At 36.7% G+C, this 21245-nt stretch overlaps 1 protein-coding gene across 1 annotated transcript in view; it reads left to right on the top strand.

Moving 5' to 3' along the window:
* Positions 1-21245, top strand: part of RAB6B (RAB6B, member RAS oncogene family) — a 171503-nt gene that overhangs the window by 131695 nt on the left and 18563 nt on the right. Inside the window, exons 3-7 of the mRNA XM_003763687.2 lie at positions 5666-5719; positions 6415-6520; positions 8612-8723; positions 10827-10920; positions 16910-16976. Of these exons, the coding sequence (XP_003763735.1) occupies positions 5666-5719; positions 6415-6520; positions 8612-8723; positions 10827-10920; positions 16910-16976 (433 nt within the window). The remainder of the gene's footprint in view (positions 1-5665; positions 5720-6414; positions 6521-8611; positions 8724-10826; positions 10921-16909; positions 16977-21245) is intronic.

Raw genomic sequence — 21245 nt, 5'->3', positions numbered from 1 at the left:
TGAGATGATTCAGGCTAATTCCAGTGGTCTTGTGATAAGGAGAGCCATCTATACCACAAAGAGGATTGTAGGAACTGAATGTGAATCACAATATAGTATTTTCACTTTTTGTTGTTGTTTGCTTGAATTTTGTTTTCTTTCTCATTTTTTCCTTTTTGATCTGATTTTTCTTGTGCAGCATGGTAATTGTGAAAATATGTAAAGAAGACTTGCACATATTAAACATATATTGGAATACTTGCCATGTAGGGGAGAGAGGAAGGGGAAGGGAGAGAGAAAAAAATTGGAACACAAGGTTTTGCCAGAGTGAATGCTGAAGAATTCCCAATCCCTCTATTTTTGTCCACCTGCATTTTTGATTTCCTTCACAGGTTAATTGTACACTATTTCAAAGTCTGATTCTTTTTATACAGCAAATTAACTGTTTGAACATGTATACATATATTGTATTTAACTTATACTTTAACATATTTAACATGTATTGGTCAACCTGCCATCTGGGGGAAGGGGTGGGGGGAAAGAAGGAAAAAGTTGGAACAAAAGGATTTGCAACTGTGAATGCTGAAAAATTACCCATGCATATATCTTGTAAATAAAAATCTATAATAATAATAAAAAAATTTAAAAAAGAGTGGATGCTGAAAAAGGATGCATATGTTTAGAAAATTAAAGGCTTTAATAAAAAATAAACAAAAAGAAGGTTACAGAATAAAGAATAGAGAACAAGGCACAAGATTTAAGAAAAAGAAAAAATGCCCACAAATAAGGGTGTGGAAGAAGTCTCTTGTCCTTCCTAAAGGGCCATCAGTCAAGCAATAAGTATTTATTAAGTGACTGCTAGTCACTTAGGAGGAATTTTCCTCTGCCAATGGAGATCTGACATTCTTATACAATTTATATCTTTAATTGCCCATGTTTAACCTATATCAGATTGCCTGCTATCTTGGAGCGGGGGAGGTAAGGGAGAGAGGGATAAAAATTTGAAACATGTCTTACAAAAACGAATGTTGAAAACTATCTTTACATGTAATTGGAAAATAAAATACTATTAAGAAAAAAAATTATCTTTAGAGAAATACCCAGGGTTTCATGGGATAAAGTAACTTGCTCAGGATCATACAACTAGTATATGTGTGAATAAGATTTAAATCCAAGTTAGAGTGTTGTTGATTCACAGTGATTCTATATCAAGAATTCCCTACATAGAAGAAATCACAGGTTGACTTCCAAAAAAAATAATACCATAGCATGGCCCCAATAATACCTTCCCTATCCACTAGGCTATGCTGCCTGTGTGATTTAAAGGTCATAGCACTTGGTTCTCCGGGGCTCTTTTGCAAACTCAGAACAATATATTGTCTTCATCTCTATTCATCTACCAAGAAATGAAAGAGGAAGAGAGATGCCTCAGAGATCTCTGGGGGAAAGGAACAAGACTGGGTAGGACAAAAGGGAGAATTCTAACAGACTGAGCAAAATCTCCTGTGCCAGAGAGACAAAATACCTAAAACTGTCACTCTGTAGTCGAAGACATAAAAACAATCCATAGATTTGTGGATGAATACAATTTCAGCTCTCAGAGATCACCTAATTCTACTGACTTCTGACTGACCAGAGATGAGCTAAAGCTATTAGATTGTCATTTCCATGGAATTACTCCCTTTGGGGAAATTCTGTGCCTACCATTTTCCAGTTCCCAGGAAATATGGTCTACTTTCTATCCCTTCCCAAGGGGAAAACTGTCTTGACTAATAGTTTCCTGTTGGAAACCTTATCCTTTATGTCAGCTTGACTGGGCTGAAGCAGTTTTCTGCCACACACTTCTCATTAAACACACCATTCTACTGCCACTATGAAATGTTTCTGTCACTTAACAGACTACTACTCTTTCTTATGGGGCAGCTAGGTGGCCCAATGGATAGAGCACCAAATCTGCAGTTATGAAGAGTCAAGTTCAAATCTGGCCTCAGACACTTACTAGTTCTATAACTCTGAGTAAGTCACTTAACCCTGTTTGCCTAGTTCCTCAACTGTAAAATAAACCAGAGAAGGAAATAGTAAACCACTCCAAGAAAACCACTAATGAGGGCATGAAAAGCCAGACATGACTGAACAATAACACTAACAACAAACACTCTCTTCTTGCCCCAGACACACTTGTAAATCTCCTTGTGCCCTTAGTCTCCTTATCTGTAAAATAAAAATAATAACAGCACCTATCTCTCAGAATTGTCAATAGGATCAAATATTTGTAAAGTGCTTTTCAAACATTAAAACATTATATAAACATTAGCTATTATTTATTTATTTACAAGAGAAAAAGTAAATAGTATAAAAGGACAACTAATTAAAAGTATGTAATAGAAGTTGGAGCTCAGCTTGCTAACACACATATCAATCTAGCTGTCAGATCTTCTTGCTTGATTTTTCCATTGATTTTTTTTCCATGAGGAGCCAAGGAAAAGGAGTTGGCCCCTCATTATCTGCTCCATTACTGGACTGAACCCCCCAAAGAATTGCTCAGCGTGGGTTTTTGGACCACCTCTTCTAGCATCTTGGGTGGAACTCAAGAGTTCAGTTAAACACACTTGCCAAACTTGAATCAGCAAAGTGATACGGTGGCTAGAGTTTTTAAGAAGACCTGAATTTAAATCCATTCTCAGACACTTACTAGTTTTCTTACTCTGGGTAAGTCACTTAATTTCTGTTTGCCTCATTTTACTCATTTGTAAAATAAAGATAATGACAGAACTCTTATCTCATAGTTACTGTGAGGATAAAAGGAGACATTTTGTAGAGCACTTTGCATGGTGCCTGACAGAGTAGTTGGTTGTTGTCCTTTGTTTTCAAAGAAATCTAAAATGATATTACTATGTTGGGGTCAAGGTATAGTGTGTCCGAACTGTGGCTGCCAGGCTCTACCACAGGTTGGGTACAAATAGTTCATATGAAGTCGAAATGTCTCTGAATCTGCACATCTCATGTTTCTTTTGAGCTTTTGTAATTATGCACATATTAAATATCATATAAATGCTTATTCCTTTTCCACTTGCCTTTGAGCCAATTAGGAGTCACCATCCCACTTGGTTAAGCTTTGGTTTCTACCATAAATCTAGACCTGGAAGGGATCTTGGTCCAGGTCATCTAGTTTTGGAAAAATTGAAGCCCAGGAAAGCATACTGACTTTTTTGAGGCTACATGTCATGTAGGTGGACCGTTATTTTCATTGGTGACGATTGAGCCTATGTCCTTTGACTCTAAGCTAATGTTCCTTCCATTCTATTGTACTATTAGGTAAGTCATTCACCATTGATACTTTGATAATGCTTGCTTTATAATGAAGATAGAGTTGTTTTCTGTGTTGAATAATTGTTTTCTGACCCCTTATGTTAGTGCATCTCAATTTATCATTTGAAGAAAATTTTGTTTAAAAATCAAATGGCTTACTTCCAATGATCTTGTGATGAAGAGAGCCATCTAAACCTAGAGGAAGGACTGTGAGAACTGAATGTGGATCACAACATAACATTCTCACTCTTTTTGTTGTTCACTTGCATTTTGTTTTCTTACTCATTTTTTTTCTTTTTGATCTGATTTTTCTTGTGCAGCATGAGAATTGTATAAATGGTTACACATATGGATTTAACATATATTTTAACATGTATAATATAGATTGGATTGCTTACCATCTGGGAAGAGGGTGGGGGGAAGGAGGGAAAAATCTGAAACACAAGGCTATGAAAGGGTCAATGTTGAAAAATTATCCATGCATATATTTTGAAAATAAAAAGCTTTTAGAAAAAATAATAAATTTGATTAATTAAAATAAAATGGTGGGGCAGCTGGGTGGATACAGCACCAGTCCTGAAGTCAGGAGGAACTGATTTCAAATCTGGTCTCAGACACTTAACACTTTTAGTTGTGTGATCCTGGACAAGTCACTTAACTCCAATTGCCTCAGCAAAAATAAATAAATAAAATAAAATAAAATGGCTTTATATATATATGTGCCTGTGATCAGATGAATGCAGGAATTCAGATCAGTCCAAGAAAAGGAAAAAGAATGATATGAAGTGTTCTGTGGGCAGGGATCAATGAGAAGACTCTACATGCCCTTTCTTGGGTTGAGACTGGGCCTCTACCACTGACCACAATAGGTTTTAGATGAAAAATTTGGACACTGAGAGGGAGTGATCCAGAGATCAATTGTAGATATTAGTATCTCTTCTCTGTTCAGGTCCCAAAAAAGGAAGAGAATAGAGGAAGAGATTCACTTGTCACAAAGGTCACTGGTTCCACTTTTTTTTAAAGGTAGTATCAGAGTAGGATAAATTCATGTCATTGCAAGTTAGGGCCATTGCATTTAGAATATAACAGGTGTGTGTCTATACTTTGAAAGTAGGAATATTAATTCATTTATATAAATACTTTACAATTTGTAAAAGATATTTTACTTACCGAAACTCTATGAGTGTGTGTATGCTTGTGTGCATGCTGTTAGTCCCATTTTACAGATGGGAAATCTAAGGCTTGGGGAATTTTAGGAATCTATTATGTTAGATATGTCAGATTAAAAAATGGCAGAGCTAAGATGAAAAGTCCAAGTTTTCTACCAAGTCCTTTTTGCTCTGTCACACTGCCCAGTCCAGTGTCTATACTCAGAGAACAACTAAGACATTTTAATTGATGCTGATAATGTTATTATTATTCTGTTGGGGACAGGGAGAATAAATTCCAGTTCATTAAGAAGAGAATTCATCAAAGCAATTGGAAAGATGATATTCTTTGACTTAGTGATACCATTACTAGGCCTGTGTTTCCTAAAGAGATCAAATAAGTAGGAAAAAGACTCATGCACAGTTATGTTTTTAGCAACTCTTTTTGTCATGGAAAATTACCAAAAAAATAAGAGCATACCTATCACTTGAGGAATGATTGGATAAGTTTGGTATTTGAATATAATATAATATTTTTGTGCTATGAGAAGTGATAAAAAGATTGGTTTTAGAAAAACTTTGGAAGACTTGTATGCTGCAGAATGAAGTGAGCAGAACCAGGAGAATATTTTTTTACAATAATAACAATATGGTAAAGGCAAACAACCTTTAAAAAACTTTAGAAACTCTGATCACTACAATGTCCAACCATGATTCAAGAGGATCAATGATATAATTAGCTAACTCTATCCTAGAGGAGTAAGAGACTCAAATTGCAAAATGAGGCATGGATATGGTCAATGTGATAATTTCTTTTGCTTGACTATGCATGTTTACTACAAGTTTTGTTTTGTTTTGTTTTTCCTCCCCAGAAATAGGATAAGGGTTAAGAGAAAACAAATGCTTGTTAGTTGGGGAAATTTAATATTAAAGGATCAGATGATCAGATGAAGATCACATGGTGCAAAAGAGGGATTCAGACTGCTGTCTATTCTATACAATATGCTGCTGCTATTTTCTCCTCTTCCCCCTCCTCCTTCCTCTTCCTCCTCCTCTTCTTCTTTCTTCTTCTCCTTCTTCTTCTCCTTCTCCTCCTCCTCCTCCTCCTCCTTCTCCTTTTTTCTTCAACACATTCATAATTACTAAATCTTTGCCCAATATTTAGTTCTCTGGTGGTTTTCAAAGCTTTTGCTCTTTTTCACCTTGCTCCTTTCTTTACCTTCTTACAGGCCACCATTGGGATTGACTTCTTATCAAAAACCATGTATTTGGAGGATCGTACGGTAAGTGCCAGATTTCAGAACTAAGATGATTTTTCTCCCTAATTCAGAAGAATCTAGGAAAAAAGGAGTCTGTGTCCAAGTTAATGAGATTACACAGTCACACTGACTCCTAAGACCGACTAAAGCGAGGAAAAGAGGTGAACTGAGCTTCTGCTGCCCTTGCATAGTGAGTGAATGGTCACAGTGAATAGGGCTTGGAATTTAGAATCAGAAGATCTGAATTCAAATCTTGACTTAGACATTTACCTATTAGTTGTAAGGACCCAGTCAAGTCATTTAACCTTTTTGCCTCAGTTTACTCATCTATAAAATGAGTACAGTCATATCATTTTTACAAATACCCATTTTTACAAGGTTATTAAGATCAGATGGGATAGTAATTGTAAAGTATTTTGCAGACCTAAAGGTGTTAATACAAGTGGTAGCTATTATAGCAGCCACAGTGGCAATAGTGGGGGATCTTTCTCCCCCTCCCAAAAGTGTATTACCACAAGTGATAATACTTTTGATAATTCCCTTTCCAGGCCAGCTGTGCTTTATGCAATCCCTTTCCAGTAATCCACCAGAAGTTTAGTGAGCCCCTATTATGTGATTAGGCTATTCTGGGCTAGACACTGGGGAGACAAAGAATTAATACTATTATCTCTGCTTCTTCTCCTTTTCTCCCTCCTTTTTTGTCTCTGTCCCCTTGGCAGGTTCGATTGCAACTTTGGGACACTGCCGGCCAGGAGAGATTCCGCAGCCTAATCCCCAGTTACATCCGTGACTCCACTGTGGCAGTGGTGGTGTATGACATCACAAGTGAGTGCAGCATGGGTGATTTTACCAAACAGATATCATGCCAGTGTTTCAGGCAAAATGGTGTTCTAGCTGTATAGTTGAAGGGGAAAATTTAAATTCTCTGCCTCCCACAACTAGGGGTGACCATGGTTTTTATGTAGTCGTTGTGGCATTGCATAGTTATGTTTCTGCAAAGAATGGAACCCTGGCAGAAGGCAGTGTTAGGGATCACTCAGCAACACCTGGTACATTTGCTGAACAGCAGGAGTCTGGAGACTGCATTTAAATACCAAGCACATATTGCAATTTATTTCCTACATCTGCCCAGGTTACATATTGCTTATGATGTATTAGGGAGAGGTAGAAGTAGATGAAAAAAAATTAGTACTATTATTTTTCAGAAATATTCGGATGCTCAGGGCATGAACATGGATATGTATATTTTGTTTGTATTCTTAACCTAGGGTTCATTAACATTTTTTAACTGATGAATGCATTTATATAGAATTGGTTTTCTTTGTAATTCCATGTACTTTATTTCATATATTTAAAAATATTATTTTGAGAAGAGGTTCATAGGTTTCACTAGCCTGCCAGGTCTACAACATAAAAATGGTTAAGAACTCTTGGTAGACCCTAGATGAGTTTATTCATCCTAATTCCATGAGGAATTTTCTGTTGCTCTAAGTGATTTACCAAGACTCATTATGTTAAAGATGGTTATAGATAATTTTACAGGTGTTTGTGAAGATGATAGAAATACTGAGTGTGGGCAGGTGCTTTATTTTGCACTGAATTAAGCTTTCTTCTTGAGGTAAATCTGGAAGGAAATGAAGTAAAGAGAGAAAGAGAGTATGGAAGGAAAAGGGCTTTGTTTCTGCACACAGAGCTGACCTTTCCTGGCTGCAGCTGCTCCTGCAACTAAGATACACAGTGCACAAAAAAGAAAGCCAGCACCTAGGTCAAGGCTGGAAGAACACAGGCTAGAATTTCCCTTCTTTATGGAAATATGTAAGGCATTGGACAAAAATACCCACCAGTGCTGATGCAGAGAAAGCAGCTGCCAAAGTCCAACACCAAGGAATTGGAAGCAAGTTATTTTTTGCAACATTTAGTCAATCAGCCAATAAAGTGCTTACTCTGTGCTAGACACTGTGCTAAGCCTAAGAATATAAAGAAATTATAAAGAAAAAATAAACAACAGTCCCTGCCTCTAAGAAGCTTATGAGTTCAAATGGGTAGAGATATCATATACATAAATTGACATACAAGATACATATAGAAAATCTAGAGAAAGGAAAGCAACAGCAACTTGGAAGAACCAGAAAAGGCCTTCCTATAGCAGATGACACCTGAGCTGAGGTTCAAAGAAAGCCAAGAGTTCTGTGAGGTGGAGATAAGGAGGAAGGGTATTCCAGGTATGGGGGATTGTCAGTATAAATGCCCAGAGAGAGGAGATGAAGTAACATGAGGAACAGCAAATAGACTAGAAATAGGTCTCTTGGTAAATTTGAGCTTGCAAAGAAATAAAATAAGACCCACAATATGGAACTTACTAAAACAGCCAATACTCCCAGTCATCATATGGATAATCACATCTGGATCCATGAAATCACTTGTCTATAAAAGCAAAGAAATAGTGATTCACTAGCAAACGTTAAATAAAAATAACTTCCAGAGAAATTAATCATTTCTGACAAAGTGAAATTATGCACTAACATTTCAGAAAAATGTACCCAAAGTGTCCCTGAAAGAGACTTAAATTTATTCATGCTGGTGGGATGGTAAATTCATCTTATTGCTATATTGTAACTTCATTATTATCACCACATTGTAAACTAGGTTTAGTTCTCGGGAAGGATCTAAGATGTACTATTAGTAGTTAATGGTTAATGGTACTGTTTAATACTGTTCTTTCTTTTCTCTTTCTCATCCATGTTGAAAAATGACATATTCTTTCTTCTATTACTGGAATATCTTTATATCTCAAATGCTTCATCTCCGTTTCTGTCTCTCTTTTATATTATTCTCTTGTTTCCTTTCCTTAAATATTTCTCCTCCTTTCTTTCTTTCATACTCATCTCCAGTTCTGTTTCTGCTTTCCACCCTCAGATCTCAACTCCTTCCAACAGACCTCCAAGTGGATTGATGATGTTAGGACAGAAAGAGGAAGTGATGTTATCATCATGCTGGTGGGCAACAAAACAGACCTAGCAGATAAGAGGTAAGAGAGTAAGGGGAGAAGCTCCAAAAGGCAGAGAAACTTAACCTAAACTTGAAACCTCAGGAATCACACCTAAAATGAATCAGAATCAAAGCTCCTGATGTCTACACATGACTAAGTGGAAAAAGGGGAGGCTGCTGTGAGCATAAGTTTATTTTCTGGATCAAGGCTGGACATTGGTGTTTTGGGAATTCCTAAGGCTCCTGCTTCATGAGCATTTGAAGTGTTCCTCCTTATTGCAGTTATTGTGGATATTTTCAGACTTTTAATGGGGTGCTAATAGATGCCAGCACTCTATCCACTTGGCATATTCCTTCCCACATTTCCCAACGTGTGGACTGATATATGCCAGGCTATTGCATATCAACTCTTCTCAGATATGAGCATCACTCAAGCTCACACTTAGCTTAAGCCTTATTTTCTTATACTCCTAGAAAACCAGGAGTTCTTTAATGCTCTGTATATATTGTATGTTTAATTCTTCAAATAATGGATTTCATTCACTTAATCCATTCATTCAACGGCTATTTATTCAACTGTGCCATTTGCAGAGCACTATGCTGGACATTGAAGGAGATACAAAATTTAAATAAGAGACGTTTTAAACCTCATAGCATTTGCAGTCTAATAGTAACTTTATTCTGTAAAAGCCAAAACTTGTATCCTTAATTTCTCTGTTGCCAGATTGGCTAAATAGCTCCCCCAAAAGTTCCAAATTGGATTTCTCCAACTTCTGACTAACCTTATTTCTGGACTCATCTGCCTGTCACAGGCCTTCAAAATAAAGAAAGGTTTCTAACTCTACAAAACACAAAATTGTAGTCCTTTTCCAATCTATCCCAGCTTAGGGGATTTCAGAGGATACTTTTACTTTAGTTCAAGGCAGAATCAACATGTTCATTACCAATGCTTACTCAGGTGTGAACATAGAATTGTGTGCCATAAACCAGGAGAGAACTGTGAATGGAATTAAATTGTAGGGTTTCTACATTCTCTGACAAGAGATCACAAGTGTACATTTTCCTTAGGGTTTCATAAAAACAGCAGCTGTATTTAAAAGTCAGAAAATGAGGATGTGGTAGCAGCAGAAAAAGAACTGTAAGGCAATGGATTGGTTCTACTGGGAAAAACTCAATATCACTACAGGCATTTTTAAAAAAGAAAAAAGGAAGGAAGGAAGGAAGAAGGAAGGAAGGAAGGAAGGAAGGAAGGAAGGAAGGAAGGAAGGAAGGAAAGAAGAAAGAAAGAAAGAAAGAAAGAAAGAAAGAAAGAAAGAAAGAAAGAAAGAAAGAAAGAAAGAAAGAAGGAAGGAAGGAAGGAAGGAAGGAAGGAAGGAAGGAAGGAAGGAAGGAAGGAAGGAAGGAAGGAAGGAAGGAAGGAAGGAAGGAAGGAAGGAAGGAAGGAAGGAAGGAAGAAAGGAAGAAAGGAAGAAAGAAAGGAAGAAAGAAAGGAAGAAAGAAAGAAAGAAAGAAAGAAAGAAGGAAGGAAAGAAGGAAGGAAGATAGGAAGATAGGAAGGAAGGAAAGAAGGAAGGAAAGAAGAAATAAAGAAAGAGTTCTAAATCTTACTCCAAAGTAGAATGCTAATTTGCATACAATTTGAATAAATTTACTTGGGAGCATAGAGATTCCCACCCCAAAATCTCCAATTTTTGTCAATTAAGCTAAATGAAATTTATTCAACTCCAACACCTAAAATCACAGTCCCACCCATCTTTACCGGCAAACTGTGAAATATGCTATGAATTTTTAAATGGAAAATGTCCATCAGATTACCAGGAAAGATTAATCTGTGGACACTAAGAAACTCATGCAAAGATGGCATGAAGGTTAGGAGTTTATTACTATCTTCCATTCATGGAGTAGCACAAAATGGCTTCATAAAACAGATGCTTCACAATACTAGGATAACTGTCCAAGGTGCTGATGTTGTCCCATTAGTTTAATGAAAGAATCCTGATTGATATCCAATCTGCTCTGCCCATTTTGCTACTTGCCACTCTAATTATCTCCTTCCATAGCCACTGGGAACATCAAATTCTTCCCCCAGTTTGTGGAACTGTGGTGGGCCACATGTGATTTCCCTTTCTTATGGTGTCTGTAGGCAGATAACAATTGAAGAAGGGGAACAGCGCGCCAAAGAACTGAGTGTCATGTTTATTGAAACCAGTGCCAAGACGGGATACAATGTAAAGCAGGTAAGACATCTATGGCTCCAATATAATCACTTAGACCACATATAAAACTCAGTTAAGGTTAATAGGACTAATGTCATACGTTAGACAAAAGTGCTGTCAAATGACAGAAATAAACTAAATCACCCATATAAGGTATGAATCCAACTTACAAGGTTGCTCAAAGAAAAGGTAATCACAGGATAAAAGGTGTAACTGTTATGAGACAGCTCTTCCAGCTAATATCAGATGTCAGCCGTAACATACATATTGCAGTGGCATATCTCCATCCACCCCATTTTATTCACTTGTCCTTTGGGCTTGAAGATGATCCTGTTGACAAGAGTTTACTCTCAAGGGGTGTTGACCTAGTGATTTTTATTTGCTGTAAGGAAGATAGAATTTATTAGAAATTTATTAGAAATAATTTTTTTTCCTAAGGTAGGAAGAAGTCAATCAATTCCAATCAATTGAATGACTATCTCCTAAGTACTCAATCTATGCTATTCTTTGAGTAGGAACAAAGAAATATGAGTTAAATTTCTTGTCACTGAAGAACTATTGAAGAGACATAAAGGAGCTATGATTTCATCAGTATAGAAAAGTTGCAAATTGTTAACACCTATCATCGGCACAGATTAAACTCCATTTATAACTTAGTAGGATTTTTGAGGCACATAGGCTAGTTTGTATCAAAAGTGACATTTGAATTCAGGTTTTCCTCACTCCAAACCTAACACTCTTGTTTACTGTGCCAAGCCAACACAATGGGGAAACATATACACATAAGATAGAGAACCATACAAAACATTATATAACTACATGACTGAAACGAGTAGTGCAAACTCTATATTCCATGATAAGGAGTTTGTAAAAGAAAAGGATCCCTGTGGGTTGAAGCTGTTAAGGGGAAAGGGTACTTCTTGAAAGGATGAAAGTCTACTTAAACCTCAAAAAATATTTAGCAAGATATGGATGAAAAGTAAATAGGAGTGGGTATGGAAACAAAGGTGGGGAGGTAGGTATTATGATGGTATAGTGTGGGAATACTACAGAGAATTGGCCTGGCTAATATTTAGAGCAGTACCATAGCGAATTGCTAATGCTAATCCTAACTTTAACTGCATATCCTAATCCTAATCCAACCATATACCCTAATTCTAACCCTAACCAGGAGTCAAATTTCTCTATACCCTCTCAACAATGGAGAGGTTGAATTCTAGGACTGAAAGCCAAGGTAGTCTATAAGAGCCAAAAGTGAAATAAAGTTATACTTTCATCAGTGGCATTTTACAGACTTTTTATTGGTAATGTATTTATGGAATTTAACTGGATCTCAAAGGCCCCTTCCAACTTCATATCCTGTGATTTTGTGACTAATGGCAAAATCCCATGCCCAATAATGCAGGCTTTTGTGAGTGTCACAAAAGTCACCATTCAGGGTAGCTTTGAACCTTCTGTTCATATACACAGTGCCCTCAAGGACAGTTGTCAGAAAGAGGAAAAGAATCATACTATTGAAATAAAGGACATTGCCATTCAGAATTCAAGTAAATTGTGATTTAAATATATAAGGTATAGATTCATAGGAGTGGGACAGTTATTCAGGGTTCAAGGCTCTGAGACCTCTCTTTGAGAGCACTATTGAAATGCTGAGGGGGGAAAAAGAAATATTGAGAGCTTGGAGGAAAAGATTTAAGAGATTCAGTAGCCCTGAGCTTTTGTTGTTGTAGTTGTCAAAGAAATTTCTTCTTGGATATAAGTTGGACTAGATGGCCCCTAGTTGGACTGTATTCCAATTCTGAGCTTCTATGATGCTTTTCCAGAAGACAGCATCCTATTTTTAGATAGTACTTAGGGTCCTTCTTCAGTCCATATTTAACAAATAGCCTTAAGGCCATTAGATAAAATTGCTCATCCTAACTGCACTTCCAGATATTTCACTGAGTGTTGAGTTCCTTTAACAGCTCAAAAGAGGTTTAAATTGATGCATTAGAAAAAAGAAGAAGGAGCTTTCTTTGTCACTGGATGGTCCAAACACTCACTTTGTACTTACTGTATCCTATTTCACAGTATACCTATTAAAACTGTTCTTTCTAATAATGTCACCAGACTCAATTCCTTTTTGATTCATCAAATCATAGATACAAAGCTAGAAGGAATGTTACAAGTCACTTAGTCCAAATTCCTTTTACAGATGATGAAACTGAGGCCCAACATAAAAATCTGAACTTAGATTGAAGCCAGATATACCACACTATACCACTGTCATGATAGCAATATTATAAAATCACAGAATATTAGTGTTGAAGGAACCTCTGTATCTCAAGATACAGAATTATTCCATTTTTTAAAAAAATGTATTTATTCTTATTTATTTAAAACTAAATACAAAATAAGAAAAAACGAAACAGAAAAAGAAAGAATAGGAAAATAGAATTCAAAAAACAAAACATTGTCATGTGTCCAGCAGAACATTCATTTTCTGAAGTGGAAACATACCATTTAAAATATCAGCTCCTAAAACTAAAAGAACCAAAGTCCAATCCTTCATTTATAGAAAAAGCAAACTGAGAGCTAGAAATAACATTCCCTCATTCAAGATCAGATAGGGAATAACTGTCAGAACCAGGATTGGATCTTGTTTGATCTGACTTATTTTAGTTCCTCTTCTACTCCCCCATGCTGTTTTCACCCTGGTAATGGATAACAAAATCCTGTACTTTAGGACTTCTTGGTGCAATTGACATTGGTTTGCAGCTCCTTTATAGAAGTGTTTACAAGGCATTTCACAATAAGTACTCACATTGAACATTTATGTTTCAAGGAAGTTATTTTAAAACTACAGATAGGAAAGGAACCAATAGAGAAGATTCTCTTTTTGTTTTTTAAGGACAATCAAAATAGTTTTGTTACGTCTTCACACTGAGCCAGCTGATCATGTCTCCCTAAATTTTCCTTCCTCCATTGAATAGAACCACTTCCCTGAGTCAGTCTTCATATGACATAATCTCAAAGACCTCTACCATCTTTCTCTGGATACTCTTTACCTTACCAGTATCCTTCCTAAAATGTTGTAGCCAGAACTAGACAATCAATATGTCAGATGCAGTCTGGCTGAGTACAGGATGACTATCACCTACTTATTCTTAGAAGTTATGCCTTCCTAAATGAGGCCTAAAATAATATTTTTTTGGAAGGGTGATCTGTGCAATACACCGTTGAATCTCATATTGAGCTTGTAATCCATTAAATTCCCCCAGATCTTTTTCAAACCAACTATTTCTAGCTAGATTTTCCTTCATCTTGTACTTGTGAAGTTTATTTTTTGAACCCAATTGTAAGACTTTATACTTATCTCCATTACATTTCATTTTGTTCAGTGATGGTAGTGGGGGGGAGGTGGAGAGGAAGAGAATGGGTGTGAATATAAAACTTGTGCATCTCTGTGCTGGCAGTTATGCAAATGATTTCGCAGTATGCCCGGAGTCAATAATTTCCATTAGTTTCCAACAGTATCTGCTTCTCTTTGAAACAATAAATCATGTCAAGAAACAGAATCACTCCATTTTCTTAAATGGAAAAATGCCATTTAAAATATCAGCTCCCAGAACATACAGAAGAGTCCTCTTAAACACAGGAGCTGAACCTTGGCATAATAAATATTCATAATAAAGATACTGGTTCCTAACTACATTTGCAGCTTCTAGTTGTTTCTCAAAAATGAACATCAGTTATCTTATCTATATCTGAGGGAAGGAGGTTAGGGGATGGGGAATTGGAGGATTCTTAATTTTAGTCCTGTAAACTTAGTGGATTGTTTTTTTTTAATCTGATAATTATATTTCAATATGGTTGATTTCCTTTGTAGTTTCATGTATTTTATTTTAAACATTTAAAAACATCCTGAGAGTTCATAGGGTTTTATGTCTTTTAGTTTCATGGTCCCCTTCATCAATTCAGTGAAGCTTTGGATAAGAGAACTTCTCAGCTTCCTCTCAGCTCTATGAATCTAGTCTAGCAATTAAACTCTTACTATATCTCAGGCAACTATCATATCAAACAAATAAAGTTAGGATTGTTTACCATATGCAACAGCGACATTGTTAAAAAGGAAGTGTGAGCATTTGCTAACAAATTAATATTTATGTGAGCAAATGACAAAGCTGAAAAAAAAGGCTGTTTTCTTCACTAAGTAAAAAAAAAAGTAAATCCAAGAAAACTTAGACTAGAGGCCAAATGTACTTCTCCAGGGCTGACCATTTATTTTGTTAAAAGAAAAAATAGTTTTTTGAGGAAACTCCAGAGAAATAGACAGCTGCCACATCTTACGACTTTCCTAATATTCAAGAATTTATTATAAACTACACTAAGCCTGGTTAACTCATTAGAGGTAAAAGGAACCTTAAACAACATCTATACCAGTTTCCTTAATTCAATTTAGTATTAATTTTTTTAGTCATTAAGTACCTACTATGTACAAGTCTCAATCCTAGAAACCAGGGAGAAGAGGACAATGAAATGAAAAATTGTTCCCCCTTAAAGAAGTTTCTAAATTTTATTTTGTTTGGTTAAACTATAGAGACAGCAGCATAGTTTAGTCATAAGTGCTGAGTTTGGAGTTGAAGGACTGGGTTCAAATCCTGATTTTTTGTTATTTATTGTCACTGTGACTTGGGGCAAGTCATAAACTCTCAGAACTCTGTTGCTTAATCTGCAAAATGAGCTGTTTGGGCCAGGTGGCTTCCTATATTCCTTTCAGCTCTAAATCTATGATCCTATGATCTCATTCAGTACTTAGAAATCCCTTGTGTGATAAGTTAATGTATTGCTGTGTCCTTTTAACAGCCAAGGACGTTGAAGTTCTGAAACCTCTTAAGTGACCCAGTGAAGGTCATATAGGTAGTAAGAGGTGGAGCCAGTACCAGAAGCAGATTTTCTGGCTCCTAGTTCAAGACTCATTCCTATACACCCCATGATCTAATCTAGCAAGACAGCCTAGTATTTTTTTAAAGTATTGAATCTCAAATTAAAGAAGTTGGATAAGAATACCAGCTTCAGGTCCCCCCCAGCTCTAAATCCTGTGATTTGGGGGAAATCAAAAGTTGGGATTCCATCAGGGTAAGGAACTTGTAAAGTGGAAAATTTCATCACTAGGACAGATCAGCAACTGACCTATAATTCCAACCCTGCAAAATTGGTTGGAGGTATTATAAAGGTTAGTGATTTGGTCACAGTCCCACAGGTAGTATGTGTCACAGGCAGGATTTGGATTTCAATGTTCCATACTCCAAGGCTAGCTTTCTATTAATTGTACCATGCTGTCTTTCAAAATCCTATTGTGTTATATTCCACAAATCCCCAGAAAGAGAACAGGAACCTTTTGTATCATTATATGAGTATCAATACCTCCTAGTTGTTATTGTTTTAAATTTTCAATAAGTAAAGATGTTTCTGGTACCTACTGGAACTCCTGTGTGCCCTTCCTGATTCCTGTTCTTTCATTATTCAGTTTTGCAGTACATTGAGGTCTAGAGATGTTCCTGAACATACATGCACACACACTCAATTAGCATGCTATAATTACATGATAATATGGTTTATGCATATTTCTAGACATGACTAGGCTTTGTGATAACAATGCATCTGACTCACATTTAATACCTCAGTACATAGGACAGACTTTTAGTTCCCTATTCCTGGGATTTACAGTCTCTTTGAGAAGGAGAGTCTGGTCTTGCCAAATTCTTTTTCCTGACTACAGAGTCAGCCCTTGTATGGACCTCAGCAACCATAACCCTCTTTATTCTCAAGTTTCCCATTTCCATGACAAGCCTCTCGTTGTCCCTGGCTACCAATCTCCCACACTGCTGTGAAAAGCTACATCTCCCAGAAAGTGGATGGAAAACACCATGAGGAAGGCAGGGGGAGGGAGGGAGGGAGGAAAAGACAGCATTCATTCTGATGCCTTTCATGTTGTGTTTCTCCCTTAATCCCTATCCCTAATTTCCAGCTATTCCGACGTGTCGCATCAGCTCTACCTGGAATGGAGAACGTTCAGGAAAAAAGCAAAGAAGGGAGTATCCTTTTCCTGGAACCAGTGAGTCGGTCTTCTTGGAAAATGAAAGCTAGATATATTGGGAAAAGAGAAAGTTGAAAAAGCATAGACAATGGAGTAAAACTGCAATCTCTGTCCTTCTGGGGTAGGGATTGGGTTTGAATCCTACACATTCAAGATTCTATTTACATTAGTAAAATTCTATATTGGTACAGGGAATAATCCTGTATAATTCATTCTCTAATCCTAATCCATGTAATAGTCACTCTGAATGACTAAGGGACCACAGTGTATGTGATTTGTACTATCAAAAAGAGGGTGGGAAAGTATCCTCTCCTGTTCTAATATGTGAAAACTATCTCTTTAAAATCCTTTAAATCATCATACCTGTTCCTCTCCAAGTGACACCCCCATTATAGACATCCACTTAAACTCCCAAGTGGCCCACCAAAACAAATACTGGCATGCAAATAGACATAAATGTCCAGAAACATGGAGTTCATGAGCAGGAATGGCTTGGGTATCCAATCTAATCCAGTCTCACAAATATGATTTATTTCTTCCTCATAATAGATTTAAAACTTCTTTTCTTTTGCTAGATAGCTATGGAAAGTCTAGGATTATCTCCCTCTTATATCTAACTCTTGTAGAATGGGAAAGCAATTTCTATCAATGTACTCATTAAAGAAAAAACCTTTTAGAACAAAACAATACAGATATATCTAGAGTTTGGTTTTAGTGGGCTTTCCTCTTTTCAAATAACCCTATAAATTTCAAGTCTTATTAATATATACAGAAGAATGTAAAATAGTAGCTAATGAACAGTGTGCAGAGTTAGGATGAGCCGTGTTCAAGTTCTCTCTTCAATCCAAATTGTCTATGTCATCCTGGGCAAATCATTTAACCTTCTAAAATGCTACAAGCATTTTTTAAAAAAGATTTATGTGATAGAGCAGAGGTTAGTTCATTATTTCTAGAAGAAGGTTCTTTAATGGGGAGCCCAGGACACCAAAGAAATCACAAATCAGGATAAAAATGTTAAAAGTAGTGCCTGTTTATCATATCCAAAGGAATCATACCAAAATCATGATACTGATCTTCTTGCAATCTCAGGCCCCCTGCCAGTGACCTGTGAACCAGAACCTAGGATCCTGAGTGAGCTATATAACTCTAAAATATATCTGTCTGCACAGGAAGAAAGCTCAGACTTTTTCTGCAAGGAAAAGAAACTGAGATCCTTTAATCCATTCTTGGTATTCCCTACAAAGAGCCTTATCACTAAGTACATCACAAAACATTTATCAAATTTTTGATGGCCTTTGTCAAAGCATAGTGCTCCATGGAAATGCATGGTTAGTAAAATAAATGAAACAAACATTCTCTTGTACTTACTTCCCAGGGATAAATTGTTTCTCAGCCAAGCAGCAGAAAGCTATTTCTAAGGTCATGTACAAGGAGAAGAAGGATGGAAAAGAAGTAGGCACATGTTATCTGGGACTCTTCTTCTTTTATTATCATGTAAAAATGGAAATTGGCTCTTGCATAATAATGAAAAATAATAGCCAGCGTTTATATAGCTCTTTGTTTAAAAAGCATTTCATAGACATTATTTCATTTGGTCTTCATGACAACCTTGTGAGATGTGTTACTAGTATCCCAATTTTACAGAGGAGCAAACTGAGGCTAAGTGACTTGCCTAGTATCACACAGATAATAAGTGTGAGGCAGGTTTTATATCAAGTTTCTTAATATTAGTGTGGATTCTTTAAGGAGATATGGAAATTGTTCCTCTAATGGGTTTTGAAAAGTATAATCTATCTAAAGGATGGATTAAATAATTCATAGAAGTTACTTCCAGTCTCAAAATTCCAGATTCCATAGGAGAATACATTGGAGAAAGAAGGAATAGGAAAAAAAAAGCATTTGAATTCCTCATGATATTAAGAAATCAGAATATTGGGGCTAGAAAGGATCATAAAGACCATTTAGGCTAAGGATTTTCAACCTGGAATTCATGAATAACCAGCATTCGTGAACTTGGATGTAGAAAAGTAGTATCTTTACTTTCACTAATCTTTGGTTTCTTTTGTAATCCTATGTTTTTATTTTATGTTTTAAAAGTGTTATTCTGAGAAGAGGACCATAGACTTTACTAGACTGTCCAGGAAGTCCAGGACAAAAAAAAGAGATGAGAAACCCTTGAATTTTAGACCAGTCCCCACACTTTGTAGATGAGAAAGCTGAAGCCCAGGGAAAGCAAATGATTTACCTACCACCACACAGTTCACTCATGACAGAAGTTAGAATAGATTCCAAGTTTAACCCTTTCTGCAAGATCATACTGTCTTACTATGATTCCTAACTAGAAGTCCTATGGAACATAATTGCTGACCTTTATAAAGTTTTTATATAATTCCTTTGATCCTCACGATGATCTAGCTGAGGTAGGTACTATTATCATCCCATTTTACAGATGGGACAAATGAGACTGATGGAGGTAGGGAACTAAAGCCAAGAGAAGTTCAGTGGTCACATAGCTGATGCATATAGAAGTCAAGATTTGGACTCAGATCTTCCCTGCAGCTCAACTCAGTCTGATCCTCTATCTCTTACATTATGGCGCTTCCTCTCATTTGCCTTGCACTGGAGGAATCACCTAAGGCTAGGAATTTGTGTTTCAGATGAGGTCTAGAAGGTTATCACAGCTTCTTCAGCCTTCTTTCTCTGACAGAGAGTTTTATAAGTCGGCTGTTCAGTAGCATGATCAATACCATTAGCATGGGGCTCTTTGATCTCTGGCCTAGACCCAAGCCATTGTGTTTGATGGTTGAGCAAAAGAGCTTCAGGGAAAGAGATCCTCTCGGGAGAAACTGCCAGCAACTGTCCCATCTTATCAGTATGACAATGGGGTAGAGAATGAAGGAAAAGGAATTCTACATTTTCCCAGGAGGGGAGGAGCCTCTAGCAGGAAACAAGAAAAGCCTTATGATCTTACTTCTGATATTTGCTATTTGTGAGTCCTGGACAGATCATTTACCCTTTTTGAGCCTGCATGTCCTCCCCTGCAAAATGAAGGAGTTGGAGTGATTGCTTCTGAAGTCTGCTTCAGCCCTAAATCTGTGATCTTGTGTTCCTGTGGTCAACTCCATCTGACCCAATGTATTTTACATCCTGAAACTTGCCCTAGGCAAAATCAGTGTCAGATCGATCAAAAGATTGATTCTCTGAGTGATGATAATAGCTAATATTTATATAGCATCTCAAGATTTGCAAACGAGATGTCTAACTTCCTTTTATCTTTACCACAGATAGCACAGTAGGTGCTACTATTATCTCCATTTTATATATGAAGAAACTGAAGCCCAAGGACATTATACATGTGTCTTAGGCAAGATTTGAATTCATGTCTTCTTGATTCCAAGTATAGTATTCTAACCACTTGACCACCTGCCCACTGTGACATACCTCCTAATGTTCCTAAACTAGTGTTTTTAAATCTCTGCTTCATAAGAACATGGGCACCCCAGCCTCTGGGCACTCTCCATGGTCCTACTTTCTGACTCTCTACTGTGCTCTATTGAGATGCAATGACAATCAATTTGGAGTTATAAGACACAAGCTTTTAATCATGGACCTGACACTTATTTTCTTATATGTCCTTGGGAAAATTGCCTCATCTATCTGGGATAAATAATAAAATGGAGAAATAAGTCGTTTTTATCTTTGGAGCTCCATTTACCTCTAAATCCTTATTTTATTTTCCATTCCTCTCTTGTCTTCTTTTGTTTTGCTGTGCATTCTCTGATATGAAGCAATCATTGTCAGTGGCATAAAGCATGGGTGGACTGGCCTATGAAAGCCATTCTTTGATGTGTTCGCAAATATCCTTTATGCACACTTCCAATGAATCAACCCACTCCTTCGATAGACAGTCAATAGTTAAGAAAAATAAGGAAGAGGATACTTAAGAAATAATATCCTAGAAGAAAAGTAATATTTCTTCTTGACAGCTGTATGAGGCACAAGGCATAATCAGTCAAAATAGGGCAAAGAGAGAAGGCAGTGCTCAATGTTGAGAGGTAGCATGATACAATGGATAGAGGGTTGACTATGGAATAGTCTTATCCCCAACACATGAGAGTGTGTGAACATGAACAAGTATGCTTGAATATACCATAAAATGTGTAATGAATGGAATGATCCTACAGGGAGCAGGAAGACCAATGAAGAGATCTTGTTCTTTCAAACCACTATTATTCCTTCTTGGAAGGTACTAGGTAGCATTTTTATG

This window comes from Sarcophilus harrisii, chromosome 3, assembly GCF_902635505.1.
Source record: "Sarcophilus harrisii chromosome 3, mSarHar1.11, whole genome shotgun sequence".
NCBI lineage: Eukaryota > Metazoa > Chordata > Mammalia > Dasyuromorphia > Dasyuridae > Sarcophilus > Sarcophilus harrisii.
Note: the sequence above shows the minus strand (reverse complement) of the source record. Positions and strands in the feature narration are given on the sequence as shown.